The 21,710-nt window shown below is 45.3% G+C and overlaps 1 protein-coding gene across 2 annotated transcripts in view; it reads left to right on the top strand.

The window, feature by feature from the left end:
- ABCA3 (ATP binding cassette subfamily A member 3) overlaps window positions 1–21,710 on the top strand; it is a 74,100-nt gene that overhangs the window by 16,787 nt on the left and 35,603 nt on the right. For both annotated transcript variants that reach the window (XM_083711063.1, XM_083711064.1), the window contains exons 2-8: window positions 6,265–6,358; window positions 9,919–10,177; window positions 10,528–10,655; window positions 11,216–11,381; window positions 16,265–16,524; window positions 17,191–17,307; window positions 17,460–17,580. In XM_083711063.1, coding sequence (XP_083567189.1) covers window positions 6,305–6,358; window positions 9,919–10,177; window positions 10,528–10,655; window positions 11,216–11,381; window positions 16,265–16,524; window positions 17,191–17,307; window positions 17,460–17,580 — 1,105 coding nt within the window. In that variant the 5' untranslated portion in view covers window positions 6,265–6,304. The remainder of the gene's footprint in view (window positions 1–6,264; window positions 6,359–9,918; window positions 10,178–10,527; window positions 10,656–11,215; window positions 11,382–16,264; window positions 16,525–17,190; window positions 17,308–17,459; window positions 17,581–21,710) is intronic.

Raw genomic sequence — 21,710 nt, 5'->3', positions numbered from 1 at the left:
ATTTATAGTGAGGGACCAAAGCACTTGACTTTCATAGGCCATAAAATAGCTATACAGGGATCAGGAAAGGCTCTGGTATTAAAAATGTGAAACAATCAAAATTAAAAACTTTGCAACCTGTCAGTGCTGGCAAATGTAGTGCATGGGTGCTAAACATTACCTGCTTCATTTATCCCAGTCTCCTGCTCCACCGCATAGTCATTTTGAAAGTATAGTCAAACTTCAAAATAAGAGATAAAATACTGCTGAGCAAATGCAAAGTTTTAAAGGCTGCTGTTACCACAGAGCTTTTCCCATTGGTGTTACTTCAACCAGGTTTTCATCCCTCAGTGGCTCTTCCCTTAAACTTTTTGTAATATTGCTCTTATTGGCAATATGTGTCACCTGAGCGGGTGTTACATCCACGCTGTGGATTTGCAGTCTGGTAAGAGAAAATTGCATTGCATGATTACAGTACATTATTTAGCCTTGCTTAATTGCAACACAATGTCACAGGCTTCTGGGCTAGGGTTCAAAGTACTCTGCTTTGTAGACATCTGGTCCAATTTAGATCAGTTAGTTGTACAGGTGTTGCCAGTGCGCATGGCTTTACTTGAGCCCTTGCCATTCTAAAAACTGTGTTTTGCCTTTCACCCAGGATCTGTTATCTGTCCCACCACTCCAGAAAGGTGCACTTTCAAAGGGATCCCGACTGGTGCTGCCTTTCCAAATTTCGTATCGCTAGGAAGTAGCTCTTTAGCTGTTCTCAGCTGAGCTGACCCAGGCAGCATAAATAATAAGATAAATGTTGGACTTTGTTCAAACAGCCTCTTGTTGCTTATTATGCTATTTAGCACTAACCTTGCAGATGCAAGAACTATCTGGGTAAGTTATTTGCATTGAAATTCTACCCATTCTGTGCAGACTCTGCTAATTCTCCAGTATGTACTGTTTGGATGAGTGAAGATCAGCAAGGAATTAGACCACTGGACTCTACCAGACTCTCACAGTTTTGGGTTGGAATTCAATCCTGTCCTGGCAAATTCAGGTCACATCATGCATTTAAAGCACTATGATATCTCTTTAAACAGTCATGGCTTCCCCTAAAGAATTCTGGGAGCCGTAGTTTGTTAAGGGCGTTGAAAGTTGCTAGGCCACACTTCGCTCCCAGAGCTATAATTCAATTGGTTGTTAAACCACTCTGGAAACTGGAGCTCCAGAAGGGCCATAGGGATTCCCCAACAACTCTCAGCACCCTTAATAAACTACAGCTCCCATAATTCTTTAGGGGGAGCCATGACAGTTTAAAGTTGAATCGCAGTGCTTTAGAAGTTTGGTATGAATGTACTCTCAAACCGCACACTTAAAACAAATATAGTGGTACCTCGGGTTACATACTTAATTCATTCCAGAGGTCCGTTCTTAACCTGAAACTGTTCTTAACCTGAAGCACCACTTTAGCTAATGGGGCCTCCTGCTGCTGCCGCGCTGCCGGAGCATGATTTCTGTTCTCATCCTGAAGCAAAGTTCTTAACCCGAGGTAATATTTCTGGGTTAGTGGAGCCTGTAACCTGAAGCGTATGTAACCCGAGGTACCACTGTATGGAGCTCTTGTGAAAGAACCCTGCTCGTCTAAAAGACTGGATTTTGTGCAAAAAGGAAAATGATGGGGAGATGTACTAGACAGGGAGAAGACTTGCTTGATGCAACATCATCTGCTCTCCTTACAAGCAAATTGGGATGCCTGCTCATTAAACAGGTTGTCTGGAAGTGACCTTTAGCCCAGTGGCAGCAGACGCTGCTTTGCAGGCCAAAGATCCCAGAACAGGTAGGAGGTAATGGCCGCTTCTAGAACAGACAATACTGGAGGTGGGCCAATTCAGCTTCCTATGTTCCTGTCACCAAGGGATCTGTCACAGACCACGAGTCCTGAGTATGTTGCTAAATCGGTAGAACCAGCACCAGCGGCGTAGCTAGCCGCTCAGACACCCGGAGCATCGTGTGCACCTTCCACCCAGGGGCAGGACAAGCCACCCATTGAGCAGGGTGCACTGGGGCAGGGCACGCTACATCGAGCTTCGTCACCCGCCCCCCCCCGCTGTAGGGTGGCTGAGGGAGAGGCAGCGGGCAGATGCAAGCCCCACGCTGCCGTTTTGGGCAGCGTGGAGCCTGCAGGTACCCAAGCCACTGTATCACATAGCCCATAGCCATTTTGTCACCCCCTTCAGGGTGGTGACACCTGGGGCAGCCTGCACCCACCGCACCCCCCTTGCTACACCACTGGAGACCACCTGAGAACTTCCTGCCACAAAGCATTTTACAGTGGTATCTCAGGTTAAGAACTTAATTCATTCTGGAGGTCCGTTCTTAACCTGAAACTGTTCTTAGCCTGAGGTACCACTAATGGGGCCTCCTGCTGCCGCTGTGCCGCCACCGCACAATTTCTGTTCCCATCCTGAAGCAAAGTTCTTAACCCAAGGTACTATTTCTGGGTTAGCAGAGTCTGTAACCTGAAGTGTCTGTAACCTGAAGCATCTGTAACCCGAGGTACCACGGTATAATGTTCCAGGTGTTGCAAAAAGCATTTTCTGGTCTGCAGGACACTACACAGGTGAAGATAGAGATGTTGTTTGGAGCCTATTCTGCCCAAGCCCTGGGCTGTCTCCTCTCACTCAGAAGGAAGTTCTTAGCCTGTTGTGTTTCTTTCCTCTTCAGTAAGCTGCCCTAAGCTGATTTGAAAGACAAGAGGGCGGTTTCTGTTGTTATGGAAAGGTGTAGGAGGTTTCTTTTCTTCTTACAACAGATAATTAAGAATTCAAAATAATACTTGGGTTATTGTAGTGCATAGGATCATAAGAAGCTGCCTTATACAGAGTCAGACAATTGGTCCATCAACTCAGTGTTGTGTGCACTGACTGGCAGCATCTCTACTGGGGTTCAGGCAGGAGACATTCTCCCAATCCTACCTGGAGATGCTGGGGATTGAACCTGGGACCTTGTGCATGCAAGGCGGAGGCTCTGTCACTGAGCTGCAGCCCTTCTCCCCTGTGACGCTGGTGTTAGATGAGCTTTCTACTAGTAGGTAGGCTGAGGATGTAGCAACACATGGGCCAATGCCAGCATGGAATTTGTAAAATAATATTTATATGCCAGTGTATCATAAAAATATATCATTATGGTCTACAACATATAGTTCCTACACACTCCGTGATGTGGCTTCGGGGCCCACAAGAGATTTCCTTACTTCAGGTACCTTTTTAGGGAGCGAGATGTTTTCATCTGTTGTGTCTCTTGTTATTTATTTTTGAAACTGTTGCTGACCTTTACCTTTGATGGCTGTTTGTTGTTGCCTCCGGACATGGAGTCTAGTTGTGCAAAGATGTGTTTTGTGGAGCTTTGTGCCATCTGTCTCTCAGGCCGTTGGAGTTTATACGTCCTCTTATTATTGGTTCTGTAAAGTGTTTTTCATTTTGCCTGCACAGTACAGAAGAAAGGAGCCTGTGCTTAAATCAAAGCCCATGGTAATAGAATTCTACTTTATTTCCCTGAATGTCTCCCTCCCCCTTCCCCCCTTCCCCTTGACCTTTAGAGTGCAGCCTTTTAGACAGCATCCCAGATCAGAAGTTCTCAGACTTACGGATTTCCCTACATTGCCCTGTTCTGCCTGGTTCACCAGCTGCAGCCTTTCTTGGACTGAGAGCATTTAGCCTCAGAGATTCATGCTTTAATAATTTCTCAGGTCCTGTAATGCACTCTTCATGGGACTTCCCTGGATGATATTCTAGAAGTTGGAGATACTGCAAAATGCGATTTCCAAGTTACTGCACTGTGCAGCAAATGGAGATCATAGCACCGCCTGTCATTGTACTATTGCTCCAACTGCTTTTGAGCTACTAGGTCCAATTCAAGGTGTTAGTACTAGCGTAAAAAGGTACCCCTGCCCGTATGGGCCAGTCGTGTCCGACTCTAGGGTTGTGCGCTCATCTCACTTAAGAGGCCGGGAGCCAGTGCTGTCCGCAGACACTTCTGGGTCACGTGGCCAGCGTGACGAAGCTGCTCTGGCGAGCCAGCACCAGCGCAGCACACGGAAACGCCGTTTACCTTCCCGCTATAAAGCGGTACCTATTTATCTACTTGCACTTAGGGGTTCTTTCGAACTGCTAGGTGGGCAGGAGCTGGGACCGAAAGACAGGAGCTCACCCCGCCGCGCGGATTCGAACCGCCGACCATGCGATTGGCAAGCCCTAGGCGCTGAGGTTTTACCCACAGTGCCACCCGCGTCCCTCAGTACTAGCACACAAAGCCCCAAATAGCTTGAGACCCAAGAGTGCTTTCACCAGTACCTTCCAACCCTAAATCTGCAGCCTAGGGAAGAGCCCCTTCAGTAGAAGAAGTTAAATACATATTTTTGGGAAACAGTGTTCCCTAATATAGTGGTTTAATGATCAGTCCTTCTTCCCAGGGAACTCTGGGAACTGTAGCTCTCTGATGGAGAATAGGGGGTCTCCTAACAACTTAGCCCCACCCCTGTTAACAAACAGCAGGTCCCAGAGTTCTTTGTAGGAAGCCAGGACCATCAAAGGGATATCATAGTGATTTAAATGCATAAATGCATAGTGCGAATGTGACCGAAGAGTTCTTCTCTGCTTCGCTTTCTGGAAGAGAAGCAGGCCTTGTCATGGAGGAGTGGTGTAATGTTTTAAGTTCCAGTGATTAAATATCGTACATAACTCGTAACAAGGTCATTCTGCTGGCGCTGATCCTAATGTAGCCAAAATGACACCACCCAGACAGAAGGAAGATGTTCAGCAAATTGCCAGAGGTTTAGTAAAGGGTAAAGGCTAAAGGGGACCCCTGACCATTAGGTCCAGTCACGGACGACTCTGGGGTTGCAGTGCTCATTTCGCTTTATTGGCCGAGGGAGCCGGCGTACAGCTTCCGGGTCATGTGGCCAGCATGACTAAGCTGCTGCTGGTGAACAGAGCAGCACACGGAAACGCTGTTTACCTTCCTGCTGGAGCAATACCTATTTATCTACTTGCACTTTGATGTGCTTTCAAACTGCTAGGCTGGCAGGAGCAGGGACCGAGCAACGGGAACTCACCCCATCATGGGGATTCGAACCGCCGACCTTCTGATCGGCAAGTCCTAGGCTCTGTGGTTTAACCCACAGCGCCACCCATGTCCCATACGCCACCTGCGTCCCATGCCAGAGGTTTACAGAAGCACAAAAATCCTTCAGGGGGAAAAAACCCTGAAGGGGTGGGTGTCTCTCTCTCACACACTCCCAGCAAAGAACAGACCAACCCAATGAAGTCACAGCATGTTTGGTATAGGGTTACCAGACGCCCCCGGTTTCCGGGGACAGTCCCCGGATTTGCAGATCTGTCCCTGGGAAACGTGACAGCAGCAGCCTCAGCAGCCCGGAGCCAGCCTGGTAGCGCAGTTGGCTCTGGCTGGCTTCAGGAGCTGCTCGCTGCTGTGGTCCCCACCGTTTTTCCTCGCCGGAAGTCCCCATATGATGTGTGTGTGATCTAAACTGCAGCATTTTGTTGCAGGTTCTGTTTCTCATCTTGTCTCTCAGTCCTTGTCTGAATTAGGAAACATCTATCTCCAAAAAGGGAATTTACTGATACCTGATTCCGGCCAGCTCCTGAATGCAGGGCGAGTTCAGACTTGCCTTGTCTTGCGTCCTATTAAAGCAGGCTATTTTGTTGCATCAGTTTTGCTGCCGGGATTCCTATGAATCTACACCCAAGTCTATTGTTCAGGGCTTTCATGCTGGAGTTAGCAGGGGCTATTCTTTCATACGACCTCTGACAGTGAGGGTAGAACATAGTCATCCTGGCTAGTAGCCATTCATAGCCTTACTCTCCACAAATTTGTCCAATCCTCCTTTAAAGCCATCTGAATTGCTGGCCGTCGCCTCCTCCGGTGGGTGTGAGTTCCATAGGTTTATTGTGCACTATATGTGAAGAGAGCTACTTCCTTTTATCTCTCCTGAATCTTCCAGTAGCCAAGGTGATGACAGTTTGAGCTAAATGGCTTCTAGAATATTTTCCAGCTCTTTTGGCTAAGATCAAGTGTAGTATCTAGAGTATTTTCCAGCTCTAATCCTAGGCTCTTCTTGAGACATGCAACTCTTTGTTTTGTAATTTTGCCCATTTCTTCCAACACAGGAGACAGCAGAACACTTCTTGGAGTAGGTCTTTCTATAAGATGACTGTCTGGTTGTGAATTTGCTTTGCATGATTAACTGAAAGCTCAAACCATTTTCTTCCTCAGAGTCCTGGAAGCTTGTGGCTCCTCCCTTCCGAAGGGAAAGATGGTTCTGCTACGGCAGTTTGGGCTTCTTCTTTGGAAGAATTACATCTTGCAGGTAAGATTACAGAGAGTCGTACAACATGGGCAAGAGGGTGGAAATGGAGAACAGAGATGTGGAGGTCAGACCTCTGCATTCTTGCTGCCAATGTACCTCGCTTTAAGGCCCCATCTGCACTATACAGTACATATATTTAAAGCCGTGACATACCACTTTAAGTAGTCGTTGCTTCCTGGGAAGTGTAGTTTGTTAAGGCTGCTGAGAGTTGTTAGGAGACCCTATTCCCCTCATAGTGCTACAGTTTCCAGAGTTCATTGGGAAGAGGGATTGACTGTTAAACCACTTTGGGAATTGTTCGCCATCTTGATCTAGCGATAAATGAAATAATAAAATTTCAGCAAAGCGTTATTTCAAGAGCAAAGCAAAGCAAATAACCAATGCGAACAGTTGGGAAGGAAGGAGTGTGGTGGAGTCTCCTTCTTTGGAGGTCTTTAAGCAGAGGCTTGACAACCATATGTCAGGAGTGCTCTGATGGTGTTTCCTGCTTGGCAGGGGGTTGGACTCGATGGCCCTTGTGGTCTCTTCCAACTCTATGATTCTATGATTCTAGGTGTTTCTTCCTGTGTAGCTTGTACAAGACTTGGGCAATGCAAACATATCTAACTAAGGTGTGTTTGTTTTGCTTTGTATTAAATGTTGATATGTCTCTGTGGGCTGGATTGAAAGATGCTTACTTGAGATTTTGGCCATGGACTAATCCTATGATCCCTTGCCAACGTTAATCTCCTTTAGTCTCTCTCTTATTGCACCTGTCAGGTGTAAATGGATCTTCCATTGCGAATCAAAGAGCCCACTAGGTCATAAGGTGGTGGCCTACAATTGCGTATCACTGTGTTAGTTGCACAACTCATCTGCCTCATCTGCACTGTATCAGAGGTCAGTTTGCATAGAAGGCTGGTTTTATACCAAGTCCATCTTGACCATCAGTCCCCCTTGACCAGAGGACTGGCAAAGCTTCTGAAGGGTTGTGTGCAACCTTTCCAAGCTCTGCTGCTTGATATCCTTTTCAGTGGAGATGCTCAGGATGTGATATGGAGCCTTCTGCATCAAAGCATGTGCTCTACTCCAGAGCTGTGACTTCCTCCCAATGATCATTGTACACTGCATATGAAACAAAGGTTGCATAAACCAAGGCTTCCCAAACCACAGGCTTTATTCAAGTGGCATCCATAAAAATGCAATTAAAATCATACAGCATATCTAGCACAATGCATTACAGTTGCTACAACAGGCAGAAAAATTATTCTGTGTTCCATCAAGACCCTCAGGAATTTTCAAGTGGGGGGGGGAAGTTTGGGAGCCACTGGTGTAAACAACAATCTTGTGGCACATTTAACAAAATTAGCGGAGAATAGCTCAAATTACCCAATGCATGAAGCATTTCCCTGCGTTGCTAGTATAAATACATAGGCTTGGGAGAGGGAGAGAAATGTCAACCATAAAGTGTCAAAACCAGGAAGGACAAAAGTACAAAGGGATATCTCCAAAGGGATAATGAAATATTAACTCATACAAATATTCCCTTCACAAATAATAAAGATATGTAAAAATCAATGTATTCTCCACCTGTGATTTCCATCATTGAGAATAAAGGTTCTATAAAGTCATAGATGAGCCAGACATTTATATATACTAGTGTTACCGAGTGAGTATGTGCCTCAGTTTTTGTATAGGAAATTACGTCATGCCATACGGGGTGGGGGGAGGTTCATTTGAATTCTGCCATTTAGATACTTTTAGTTTATGAGCACTCTTGTTAAGGAGGGCAAATTGCCAAACCCTAGAGTACCAACAATCCAGATTATTAAGACTGAAGTTTGACAGTAACAATTATATAATAAGCAATGGCCATTCACAGAAGGCACCTCCAGGCAAGGGTTTAATACTTCAAATAAGTCATTCACCTATTGCAAACAAGTTACTGGCAAACAAGTTTCTTGAACTTACTGGATTTTCCATGGAAAGGGTAAATTCTGATTCATTGGGGGGGGGGGTGCTACAGGGTGGCATTTTGATGCTATCAGTGTCATGTGGATGCTGCAAGGGGAGGAGGGAGAATGCTTCATGCACCCATCCCACAATACACAGACATCCTGACATTGGTTAGGTAACTGGCTCAAGTAGTGTGTCCTTGTGATTTATCCTGATTCAAGCCACAGGTGAGAGAATTGCATTATGACTGCAGAGGAAAAGGTTCCGCTTGATCCCAGCACGTTATGTGAATGTATGGGATTCCTAGCCCACTCTGATAGGTACAAGAAATCCTACGTACACTGCAAAGAGGGGGAATAGGCAAATGGTTTAAATGCTTTATGAATTTCCTTGGCAATTCATTGCTTAACCATTATCGTTTTTGTTTGTTTTTGTTTTGGAGATTGCAGAACTGCCTGTACTTTACTTAATGAATAAATGTCTTTCCGAAACATCCACCCATTCCACCCACCTTTTTCATCAAAACCAACCCCACCCCCAGAGCCCCATTTCTTGGCCTCCTTGTATCTGCCATGTAACTTGATCTGCTTGCAAAGTCTTGTGTAGAGTGTAGTAATATATGTAGAGTGTAGTAATACATATGTAAGGCAATTACAAAAGCTGTGGTCACTGCTGATCGCATGTCTACAGCATTTATGACTGGGTTGGCAGCTCTTCTCCTTGGGTAAAGATCTAGATGCCTTGGCAAGTTCTATCTGCAGTTGCTATAAAGGCGCATGAGCAGAGACTGGCTCTCTATGCTTTGTTTGCTAGCTCAAAGGAGGCACGAAATGGCTACATGCAGAGGAGCAAGTCATCCCCATATCTCAGTTTTTTAAGCTGAAAAGGTTATTGGTCCCAAAGATGCTACAGTGCTCTTTGGACTTGATCTAGAGGTGATCCCTTGGACACAGTCTTGATCTCACTTGATTACAGGTATGAAAGAGAAATGGGCAAGATGAAAATGCAGTGCTCTGGAATTGCTTTTTAGAAATAGTTGGATAAGTTGGCAAATAATTTACTGCAGAAACAGGAAGTTGTGTCGTCGTCATCGTTATTAATATTTTTAATTAATGAACTTAGTCACTTTTTTTTTTTACAAAATGTAACTCAAAGTGATTTACAACAAAATAGCACATACAGTAAAAGCAACATAGAACTAAAACACGCTTAAAGCTAAAAACACATTCAAATTTATAAAAAAAGGAGGGCTAAAATGTCCCACCCACTGAAGGGCGCAATAGATAATTAAAGATGAATGCCAAAAACAAAGGCCTGGCATAAAAGAAACATTTTGACCTAGCACCTAAAGATAGGCAACAATGGTGTCAGATGTGCCTCCCTGGGGAGAGCATTCCATAAGCAGGGAGCCAGCACTAAGAAGGCCTGTTCTCATGTCGGTTGCTAGCAGACAGCCCCTCGTTGATGGCTCAGCATGTCAATTCTTAAGTTCTAGCCGCAGCAAAGAGTAACTTGCTGGGGGTGCAGCATGGATAGCAACACCTGATCTACACTTGCAGCTGTTTCCCACCCAGGGGAAAGGATTCCATGCCAAGCTAAACACATATACCTGGTTTGTTTTGCAGAAGCGACAGATTTTGGTCACGATCATAGAGATCTGCCTGCCATTGTTGTTTGCTGCCATCCTCATTGCCCTCCGTCACAGAGTACAGGCGGTTGACCACCCGAATGCTACCACCTATCACAGCCTTCCGGTGTCTAAGCTTCCTGTCTCCCCTCATTGGCACCCATACAACTTGGAGCTGGCCTATGTCCCCGCTAACAACACGGCTGTGAAGAGCATCGTGGAGACTGTGGCGAAGGCACTGGAAATCAATACCAAAGGTCAGGAACTAGGCAGGTTGTCTGCATGTGCAAATGTTTGCTCCTCTGTAGCATAACGCCCCCTTGGTGTTCTTTCTTAGTCTTTGGCTTTGGCTCCGCCTACTGTTGGGCTCCTTACCTTCTGCTCAACCAGTCCCAATGGGCACCAGTTGCCACTGGATGGGGGAAAGTCTGGAGTTAGCTGGCTCTGCTTGTCACTGGATCTGGCTCCACCTACTGCTGAACTCTCTGCCTTTCTCCCTACAAAAACCCATAGACACCAGTCACCACTTCTTGAATGAAACACCTTGCCGCTCCTGTTCCCCACCCCCCACCTCGCACACTCATTGTGTATTTTGTTTTCCTTGCAGTTCGAGGCTTCCCTTCTGAGAAAGCCTTTGAAGACTACATCAGGTTTGACAACCGCTCTGGCAATGTTCTGGCTGGCATTGTCTTCGAAAACCTCTTAGCTCACAGTCAAGAGCCCCTGCCACTGCAGGTAAGGTGTTACGGGGGCAGGTTTCACCCAGGGTTCCTCAAGTTGATAAAGCAGGGGTGGGGGACTTTTGTGGGCATGTGTGGCTGGGAGCCATCTTGGAAAATTTAACTTGGCCAGTGAGTGGCAGCTATTAATGCACAGTTAATTAGCAGGTGCTTCCAGACAGCCTGTTATAGTGAGCATTCATTTTGCTTTGATGCAGGGAGTTTAGATGATATTGGCTTTTTACAGTGGTACCTTGGTTGTCAAACTTAATCTGTTCCGGGAGTCTGTTTGAAACCATTCGGAAACCAAGGCACAGCTCCTGATTGGCTGCAGGAACTTCCTGCACTCAAACGGAAGCTGTGTCTGATGTTTGGCTTCCGAAAAACATTCGAAAACCGGAACACTTACTTCCAGGTTTGCGGCGTTCAGGAGCTGATTGTTCGGCAGCTAAGCCATTTGGAAACCAAGGTTCCACTGTAATGAGTAATCATTTTGATTTGTTTGCTGGGAGATTGGCTTTTGCCCGTTTTCCTATATTGTTATGTGGGTTTATAAATTTTTAATTCCTCTTGCAGGTGAGTTACCGACTGCGTTTCAAATACAGCCCTAGGAATGCCCCTCGGAGTGAGCAGACAGGCCTGAACCCTAACCTGGACCGCGATTGGCACACCAGCTACCTCTTCCCGCTGTTCCAGTTACCAGGACCCAGAGAACCCAACTTGCACGATGGAGGGACACCAGGTGAGTAATCTCTGGGCTGGGAGTTCATGGGGAAAGTCAATTACATGGGTATCAGGGCACAGGAACAGATGAAGCTGCCTTAGACCAGGTCAGACTCTTTGAGCACCATAGATTAGCACAGCCTCCCCCGACTGGCAGTAGCTCAGGAGAGTCTCAGGCAGAGGCTTCTCATATTCTGTGCCGCCTAGTACATTTTAAACTGGAGATGGCAAGCATGAAACCTGGGACGTCTTGTGTGCAAAGAAAGTTATCTGTAACATGAACGATGGTCCCTCCCCAAAAGGATCTACCAGGCTGATTTTCTGTGTGTATGTATTCTGTTCTGCGGTTTTTATTGAAGAAGGCGTTACTTTAGGTTCTTGCATCTGAGGCCATTTAGGACCTTGCATTTAGGACCTTGCTACAGTGGTGCCTCGGGTTAAGTACTTAATTCATTCTGGAGGTCCGTTCTTAACCTGAAACTGTTCTTAACCTGAGACACCACTTTAGCTAATGGTGCCTCCCACTACCATCGCTGCACGATTCCTGTTCTCATCCTGAAGCAAAGTTCTTAACCTGAAGCACTATTTCTGGATTAGCGGAGTCTGTAACCTGAAGTGTATGTAGCCTGAAGCATATGTAACCCAAGGTAAAGGTAAAGGGGACCCCTGATCATTAGGTCCAGTCGTGACCGACTCTGGGGTTGCAGTGCTCATCTTGCTTTATTGGCCGAGGGAGCTGGCGTACAGCTTCCGGGTCATGTGGCCAGCATGACTAAGCTGCTTCTGGCGAACCAAAGCAGCACACGGAACGGCCGTTTACCTTCCCGCTGGAGCGGTACCTATTTATCTACTTGCACTTTGAGGTGCTTTCAAACTGCTAGGTTGACAGGAGCAGGGACCGAGCAATGGGAGCTCACCCCATTGTGGGGATTCGAACCGCCGACCTTCTGATCAGCAAGTCCTAGGCTCTGTGGTTTAACCCACAGCGCCACCCGCGTCCCACAACCCGAGGTACCACTGTACTAATACATTGAATTGTTCTGCAATACGTCCCCAATTTTACTGCATTATTGCCACCTGGCTTTGTAGAGCTCAGTAGCTAGGAGGATGGAGACAAAACTAGAATTGGTTCCACCTATCATTGACTCTGACTCCACCCAAAGTGAATCTCCTTGCCTCCTGCCCTACGAGTTCCAGTGGGCACCAGCTACCACTGGGGAGTCTGTGGCCCTGCAAATGTAGATGGACTCCTGCTCCCTTAGCCCTCAGTCAGGGCTGATGTGGACTGTAGTCCAACAAATGCCTGGAAGGTCACCAGTTCTCCACTCTTGCTGTTGTGGTTGTGAAGACAAAATGGAGGTGAGTAGAATCTCGCAGCCATCCTGAGATCCTTGGAGGAAAAATATAATGCCCCCTTCCTAAAAAAAATAAATTGAATTTGCATTCAGCTGTCATAGCTGATGTATGATCTTCCTAGAACAAATTGTGCTGTTAACTTAATGAACTGTGTGGCTATATATGTGGGTGAGGGCTCCCCTCATCAGATGGCAAGCAAGGCTTTTGGGGTAAATACACAATCCATAAATGGCTGTTTTTTTCCAAAGCAACTAGAAACTGCTTAAAAGCAGGCCCACTCTGCATTGCACACACACAGCCACGCTGCTCCACGAAGCCTCTGGTGGCAGACACCGGCACAGGCTGTGAGAAGCAGGAGGTCTCGTTTCCAGCTTCCTGCTTGTTTATCATTGAAAGGACAAGCTGTGTGCATCGCCTGCCTCTCTCTCGAACCCACTTTCATTGTCTCCTTGGCTCACTTACGCTGGAGGAGTGAGCGGCGGAATGCATTTAATTAGCAGCTTAACAAATGGCTGCAGTTGCAGAGAGTTGGCAGAACTGCCGGCACCTAGGCTTGGCATGTTTCCGTGTTAGTCATCTCCTAATTGGAACAGGGTTGGTGAAATTCTTCTGCTGCAAAGACACAATGACATTAGGCGGCTAATATGCACATCTTAGGTCTAGCTGCAAACTGCATGGATATGTCATTTCAACAATAGAAGGGAATTTATGGGGGTAGGAGGATAGGGGGCTTGGAAAGAAAATACAGAGATGATAGTGATGGTGATATTGATTTATACCCTGCCCTTTCCCCTGGCATGGACTCAAGGCCGCTCAAGATAATATCTCAGCTGTGATTCTAACTTGTAGGAATTTGGGTTTCCAAGAAGTTTGAGGATTCCAGAGAGCACACTGCAGCTTTTGATCACACTCACATGATACGTTTAAAGCACATTTAACACCCAAGGGTTCCCCAGACAAACCCTGGAAACTGTAGTTTGTTGAGGGTGCTGGGAATTGCAGCTCTGGAATGAGTAAACTACAGTTCCCAGGATTCTTTGGGGGAAGCTATGCACTTTAAATGTGTGTTAAATGTGCTTTAAATGCATTGGTGTGGATGTGACCTTTGAAGTCTCATGTCCGCATGTATGTATGCATTTGCAGAATTATTTATATACAGTACCACCAATAGTATAAACTGTTGAGGTGATGTAAATGGTGAGACATTACTTCATTGTTGTAATAAAATACTAGGTTGGCGATTGAGTATGTAATTATAATGGTGAGTAGAGATCATAGAGAGCGCTGGAACTAATAGGCCTTAAACTGTGGGAGTGGCTAGGAGAGGCCTGTAATTCCACACTGAACCTCAGTAACTGGCATAAGAAATTATGCAAATGTTTGCCATGTGAGATGTATTTGCTTGATTTACAGGCTTTGTTTGGGCTGAAGCCTTGTTGCTTGTTTTAAATAAATTCCCGTATTTTGTTAGAGTCCGAACATCCTACTATAACTTAGCCTTCCTTGTTGATTACTAACAATAATTGCACTATCTTGCCTGCAGGATTGTAGTGTTAATAGACATGTGAAGCAAAGGCAAGAGGAAGGGAGTGGAGGAAGATAGCCCCACAGTTAAAATAAGTCACTTAATTAGACAGGGCATGGGAGCCTGGTCATTTCTTGAGAGGCGCCGACCTCCCTTTAACCTGTTTATTCAGCACTCATCCTGATTTGCTTACACGAAGTTTATGCAGGGATTAGATTATATCTCATTTTTATTGAGCATTCATTTTGATTTGTTTATGGAGCAGTTCTGTATTGTAAGAACATAATAAGAGCTGCCTAGGTCAAGCCAATGGCCTATCTAGTCTAGCGTCCCAGATGCCTGTGGGAAACCATCAGGCAGGACCCAAACACTATACCATTTTAAACAGCCTTGGCTTCCCCCAGAGAATTCTGGGAACTGTAATTTGTTTAGGATGATGAGTAGGGCCAGCCCAGCATGTTTTGCCACTTGAGGCAAAAAAGAAAATGGCGCCTCCTTCTTCCTGAGGCCACTGCAGGAGACCGGGGAAAATTTGGTGTGCACACTTTTCTCTAGTTAAACTTCCTCAACTACTGCTTTAGCTTCTACTGGATTCATTGATTGGCATCAGGCTTATCTTGTGCAAACTCTAAAAATCATATGAACTCTATGCTAACATCCTTAAGCAAGCAAGTGTGGTCAAATGCTCTCATCAACACTCGAAGAGTGAATCAAAGCATCGCAAGATTACTTGGAGGCACATACCTTTGTGACTGAGAGTGAATAGCAAGCAAAATTTACTGTACCAGATGTAGAGTACAAAACTTTCAAAAGAAGGCAGAAAGTATGGGGGGGGGGAGCCTAATGATGGGACAGCACCCATAGTCCTAGATGAACTTTCTCCAAGAGATAAGTTTAAGGTAAATTCATTTATCCCTGTCATGGAGGCTCTTGAAGCCAATCTAGGCAGAAGAGCAGCAGTGAATAGGAGTGTGGCTGGCAATTTTTCATTTTTGTTGTAGCTGCAAGCAACCAAGGAACAGATTCACAAAGGCATTGAGATGTTGGTGCAAGAGTATCCAAAAATGACCTTTTCACTCCCACCTGTACAGGCTTATGCTGAAAAGCCACCAAGATATATATAAAATAATATTTCAGGAGAAAATTTGGACTACTTTTCCAAATGTGGAAGCAATTTTCAGATTGTTCTTGTATTTAATGGTTACAAACAGAATGGTTGTCTGATCTAAGCATTCTACTGCATCGAAAATGATAAACTGTGACTTCCTGATTTTAATGATATAATGGAGAAGTTTGCGTCAAAAAGAGCTTGAAGGAAACTGTTCTGACTTTGTATATAGTGAAATGTCATAATATAGGTATGAGTCCCCTATGAATGTTCTGTGTGAATGTCTTCATTAATTCCATACTTCTGTAAACTTATTAAAGGTTATAAATGTATAAACACTATTTTAATGAATGCTGAAAATTCAGCAACGTTCTACTTCCATTGAGCAGATAAAGAAGAGGACGAGGTTTTATTTCTCATGATCAGGAGACCTCCTAGCCCTGGGCCTCCAGCTGTTTTAATCCAGGCCTGGAGGGGGGCAGAAAGGAGGCTGGAAAGGAACACACAGGGGGAGGAAGAGGAGGAGGAGGAGGAGAAATGCAGGAGGCAGCAAGCAGTGTCTTCCTGAGGGCCCAGACTTGCCCCCCTGCGGCTGTCCCCAGCCTGCCACCTGAGGTGACTGCACCACTGAGCAGTGATGAGAGATGTTAAGAGACCCCTATTCTCCTCACTGAGTTACTACAGTTCCCAGATTTCACAGTGAAGAGGGATTGGCTGTAGAACCACTCTGGGGTCTCTTAATGACTCTCAGCACCCCTAACAATTTGTGGCTCCCAGAATGCTTGGTGGGGGGTTAGAGGGAAGAGCCCTGATTGTTTAAAGTGGTATGATAGTGATTTGTGGTGTGAATGTGGCCTCAGTATCAGACAACTTCTGTGATGTCCTTTATGACCCCCTCCTCTTGCATCCGTAGGGTATTACCGAGAAGGCTTCCTGGCAGTGCAGCATGCTGTGGACATGGCAATCCTGCAGTCCCACACCAACACTTCTGCAGAAAGTCTGCTGGAAAGGTTCATGGTGGTCATTCGCCGTTTTCCCTACCCACCCTACGTCAATGACCTCTTTGTGCTGGCCATTCAGAACCAGCTTCCCCTCCTGCTCATGCTGAGCTTCACCTATACCTCGCTCAACATAGTCCGTGCTGTGGTGCATGAGAAAGAGAAGAAGCTGAAGGTAATGCAGTGATAAGTGCTTCTGACAGTCCAGGCTAGGCAGCAAGGCTGTCTGTGTGGATTTCTGCATCTGCCGGGTATATAATTGATTTTGCAGTTGCACCAAACTCCTATTGACTTTGGGAATCTAATCCCAGAATTTATTATCCCTGGAGAATCATAGGGTTGGTTCCAGCTAGGTCCTACTCAGAGTAAACCCACTGGACCTGAGTTAGTCATGTTCATTAATTTCAGTGTGTGTTCTCTGAGTAGGTCTTAGCTGGATACCACCCTTGGCTTCCATCCATTTTTTGGAAAGAGATTGAGGTCCCATCTGCACTATACTTTTAAAGAAGTCATATTTCATATAAAAAGGCAGGTAGCTGCTCGCTTCTTGCTTGTGTATGTTTTGGAAACAGTAAGTGATCTTACAGCGAGCAGGAAAACTGAATAGCAATCTATATTGACCGATCTTTTGCATGGAACTGAAGGGGTACGGCTGGTTTTGAAAGATTAGAAAAGACAAACTCGGGCAGAAGAACGTGTCCAGTGTTTGCTGATTGCCCTTATCTGTTGAAAACAACTGTAAACGTTCATAAGTGCTCCTGGTTATGGGATTCAAGGGATGAATAATGTTGGGAAGGAGTCAATGTTAGAAGAACCCAATGCTGATTTTTTGCATCCGCAGGAGTACATGCGAATGATGGGCCTCAGTAACTGGCTGCACTGGAGTGCCTGGTTCCTCATGTTCTTCCTCTTCCTCTTGGTCTCCAACTTCTTTGTCACCATCCTCTTCTGCGTAAAGGTGAGCATCTCCCAGCTGGCATTGAAACTTAACACGCACATCAGGGTTGGCAGCACACTCTGCCTTCCATTTTCAAGGTTTCTTTAGACTGTATGTTGCTGCTGAGTTCTGAGTAGATAATGGGACTAACCGCAGGGTATTGATTTTTGCAGGTGAGCAAACAGGGAGCGGTGCTCACAAATAGTGACCCCACTCTGGTGTTTACCTTCTTGACAGTCTTCTCCATCGCATCCATCTCCTTCAGCTTCATGGTCAGCACCTTCTTCTCCAAAGGTAAGCAAAGTGTCCTTGGCTGTTTGTTCGTCAGGATGAAAGAGTGACTGATTTGCACAACCACTTCTCTCAGGCTGGCAGAATCTGCTGGCTGCTGCTTAGCCCACGTTTGAAAAGTTTGTTGCCTTTCAGGCCCTGCTTTTGGTCGGTGGAAGGCAGAAAGTAGATCCAGATCTGCTGGCAGATCCCTTTGTGCCTCGAAGCAGATAAACATGGGTGCCTGGAGGAGATTGGGAAATATTCCAAGAATGGCAGCAAGAAAATGGACCTCACTAATGAAGCCCTACCCAATAAAGATCACATTCATATTATGTTAATGGACGCTAAGCTCACAATTTCACATTACTAGAAAGCGGGTAATGAAATTTCTGTTGATAAATGGTATGACAGATGCTGGATTATTGCCCTGTTAGAGAAGGTTACCAATAATATAAGAACCACGAAAGGCAAATCAAACCCTATGAACCACAATGCAGTCTGGGCACCCTTTTTGTGTACATCAACATCTGATACTGGGAGGCATCCACCATCCTGGCAGAAAACAATTTGACTGACCTTGGTTGACTCTCTTGTCCAGTTAGCAAGACAGGGAAAGGCTAATGTCAGTTTATTTGTTGTGCCAGCAAAGGCACGCAAATTGTTATCAGCTGTAATGTGTAATAATCTCACCTGTGTTTTTTTTTTTGGGTCCCATTTCCTGTTGGTTTTTATGGTTTTCAGCTATTTGGTTTGCATTTTATAGCTTGGCTGTGATTTCTTCTTCCTATCCTGCGGTGTCTAAGGATAATAAGTAGTTTTGAAAGGAAAAAAGAAGGAAATGACTGCTCTCCCTGCAAATTATACTAGTCATACCTGTCAACGTTTCCCCTTTTTTAAGGGAAATTCCCTTATTCCGAATAGGATTCTTCGGAAGAAAAGGGAAAAGTTGACAGCTATGACGCTAGTGAGATGAAGTAAGCTAAGGCGATGGGAAAGAGAGGGTGGCCAGCCATGGATTTTTGCTTGGAAGGGCTTTGAGTTCAGTTCAGTTCTGGTACTCAAAATTCTGGGGCTCACATGATGGTTCCTTTCTTGGCCCAAGGTTGTGGGGAGGAACGGAAGCACATGCACATCCCTTGTTTGTTTTTAGCCCAACGATAGGATGTCCTCTTGCAATCAACAGAGAGTCGGCCACAAGCTTAATCTCACTTATCTGTAGGCAATCCGAAATGAATCCCGTAGGACTTATTTCTGAGCAGATATGGGTAGGACTGTGCTCTTAAGTTGCAGAGGCAGTTAACTCCTGTTTATTCAGCCCCCTGGTGCGGCATTCCACAGCTTTATTGCTTCCAAGTTGAAAGTACAAGAAACCATGTTTTGTTTTGCTTTGATTTTGGCCTGGCAATTTCCCCCTCCTAGTTTCCCAGGGTGATCATAAGGCCAGGAAGTTGGTAGCACTTTGTCTCATCATATTCCGGATTTGAAATGTTAATTATGAGGTTATGCAGGAGCATCAGTGATGTGCATGATAGCTGATAACAGACAAGCAGCTGAGTGGAAATTCCCCAGGGGTGTGGACTGCCTCTTTGTAAACCTAAAAACACATGCCTTTTTCTTTTACTGCTTTGGCCTGCTCAAGATACAGGATTGTCCCAGGCAGGGAAGTAGGTTGGGTTACCCATTGCATGTAACTTAGCCATGGTTACTATGGCAGCTCGATTTGTAGTCGATAGTGCTTGTTGCCACTGGAACTGCAAAATCTTCCCCTGCTCATTTGTTCAAGTTGCTATTTCAAGCATCAGAGCAGCTCAGGACTTTTTTTCTAGGTTTTTTTTTTTTTTTTTTTGCAAAACTAACTGTTATGTCCCTTGATGCCTTTTTGCTTCCCCACCATCACATACTGGCGTAGAAGTGAATTAAGAACTGGGAGGTCTCAATAATATCCATGCACGTATAGTATTTGCTGCTGTACTGCTGAATAGTAGGCTCAGCTTTCTCCCCCTAAATAAAGCATAAGAAAGGAGCCCTGTAGGTCAGACCAAAGGCTTAGCTAGTCCAGTACAGTATTCTGTTTCCCACAGTAGCTGATAACACTGAATTTCCCTCCTTTGCAACATTATGCATCCCCACTCCCATCAATTTTTTTTCCATGCAGTGTGCCAAAAAAACCAGGGTGTGGAATGGTCCCTGAGATGATGGCATTGCTAGATTTGAGATTTAACTTACATTGTTTTTTAAATTTACTATTGTATTTTAATATTTTGTTGGAAGCCGGCCAGAGTAGCTGGGGAAACCCAGCCAGATGGGCGGGTTATAAATAATAAATTATTTATTATAATTTTTTAATACTACTACTACTACTACTACTACTACTACTAATAATAATAATATTAAGTGGGGTGTTTGGGTGGAGAATACCAAGGAAGAGGAGCTGTACATGGCTTCCTTTCATACGAATTCGTAAGTGCTGCCCTGGGAACCATCGCTAGTCCCTGGTGTTTTCAACTAGTCCCAAGACCTCGCTTATCATCGCACAGGAAGATGCCAAAGAGCAAGAGGTTTCTTTGACTCAGCCACTGCATTCTGAAGAGGCAAGCCACCTTTCCACTTTCAAATCTGAAATGAAATGTGGCTAGCCTCTTTCAGCATTTGAAGCAGCTGCCTGTGGAAGCATCAGAGGGCTTTGAGCTTTGTTCTCCCTCCCCCTCCCCCATGGCATGCTTATGGTATTAATTGGATCACAGCTTTAAAGCACAAGTTGTAAGGGGAGGAAATGCAATTATATGTAGGGAGTAAGAAAACCAGAATTTTCAGCACAACAAATTTCATTGTAATGCTCTAAGCCAACCCTGGGATAGTATGCCTCACTTTAATGCAATGCTGGGGACTTCTAGCCCATGAGCCTAATCAGGCCTGACGAGGCTCCTGATTTGGTAGGTGTCCTTTTTCTGAGTGCAGCCGGTCCCTGCTAAATCAGGATTTGCACCCAGTACCTGGAAATCCCACTGGAATCAGCTGCAAATGCCACTAGTCCCTGTTGAAGGTGCCAGCAGCAACACTCCATCTCCACCTTTGACAGTTTAATGGATTGCAATGTTTACATGTCAAAAGCAACTCCAGGAATTTGAGGCCTAAGCAGTGACTATGCTAGGAACAGATTGCAAAGTGAAAAACAGCCAGGTCTAGTGTGTCACTGCAACAGTAAAACTTGAAAGACTTGTTTGCTCCTGGTTTTCAGAGTTGCGCCTGTAATTCACTCTCTGGAAGAGGCGGGATGTGACTAAGCACAGTGAACAAGTTTGTCGCTGTGGGAATGCAGAAGCAGACCCTTGTTCAGCCCACCCATGCAAGAGTTTTTCATTTTGATGCTTTTTATACTGAAACTTTCCAGCCAAGCAGACAGTAATTCATTTGAGTTTTACAAGTTTAATGTATCTGTCATTGTGCATTAACACTTTCTTCTTAGTAGAAAACACTGCACATCAAATCACAAAAGCAATGCCATTTTTAATTGCGCTTTGATCGTTTTTAACAGATGAAAAAGTTAACAAATAAAAACATTGTTACTTATTATATAAACAGTGATATAATGTGTGTCAAGCATGCATCCAGTCAAAAGTTTCCCTGCATATGGAGTGTGAGTATGTCAAGGAGAAGAGTTTGAGCCTGACCTTCTCCTTGATGTGCTAGCTTTCCAAATGCAGAGAGTTGTGTGTATGTGTGTTTTAACTTGGCGGAGTGTTCAGATCATGTTCAGACTGTCCCACCTGCAGTCTGAAGTGATACACTCCTGGAAAGGTTTTATAGACACCATACACACACACACACACACACACACACACACACACACATATATATATTTCTTTAAAAAAAAAGATTTAGACATACAGTATAAGTCTGGCGGGATGCGGGTGGCGCTGTGGGTTAAACCACAGAGCCTAGGACTTGCTGATCAGAAGGTTGGCGGTTCGAATCCCCGCGACAGAGTGACCTCCCGTTGCTCGGTCCCTGCTCCTGCCAACCTAGCAGTTCGAAAGCACGTCAAAGTGCAAGTAGGTAAATAGGTACCACTCTGGCGGGAAGGTAAACGGCGTTTCCGTGCACTGCTCTGGTTCGCCAGAAGCAGCTTAGTCATGCTGGCCACATGACCT

The sequence above is a fragment of the Podarcis gaigeae genome (genome assembly GCF_964106915.1).
Source record: "Podarcis gaigeae genome assembly, chromosome: 14".
Lineage (NCBI taxonomy): Eukaryota > Metazoa > Chordata > Lepidosauria > Squamata > Lacertidae > Podarcis > Podarcis gaigeae.
Note: the sequence above shows the minus strand (reverse complement) of the source record. Positions and strands in the feature narration are given on the sequence as shown.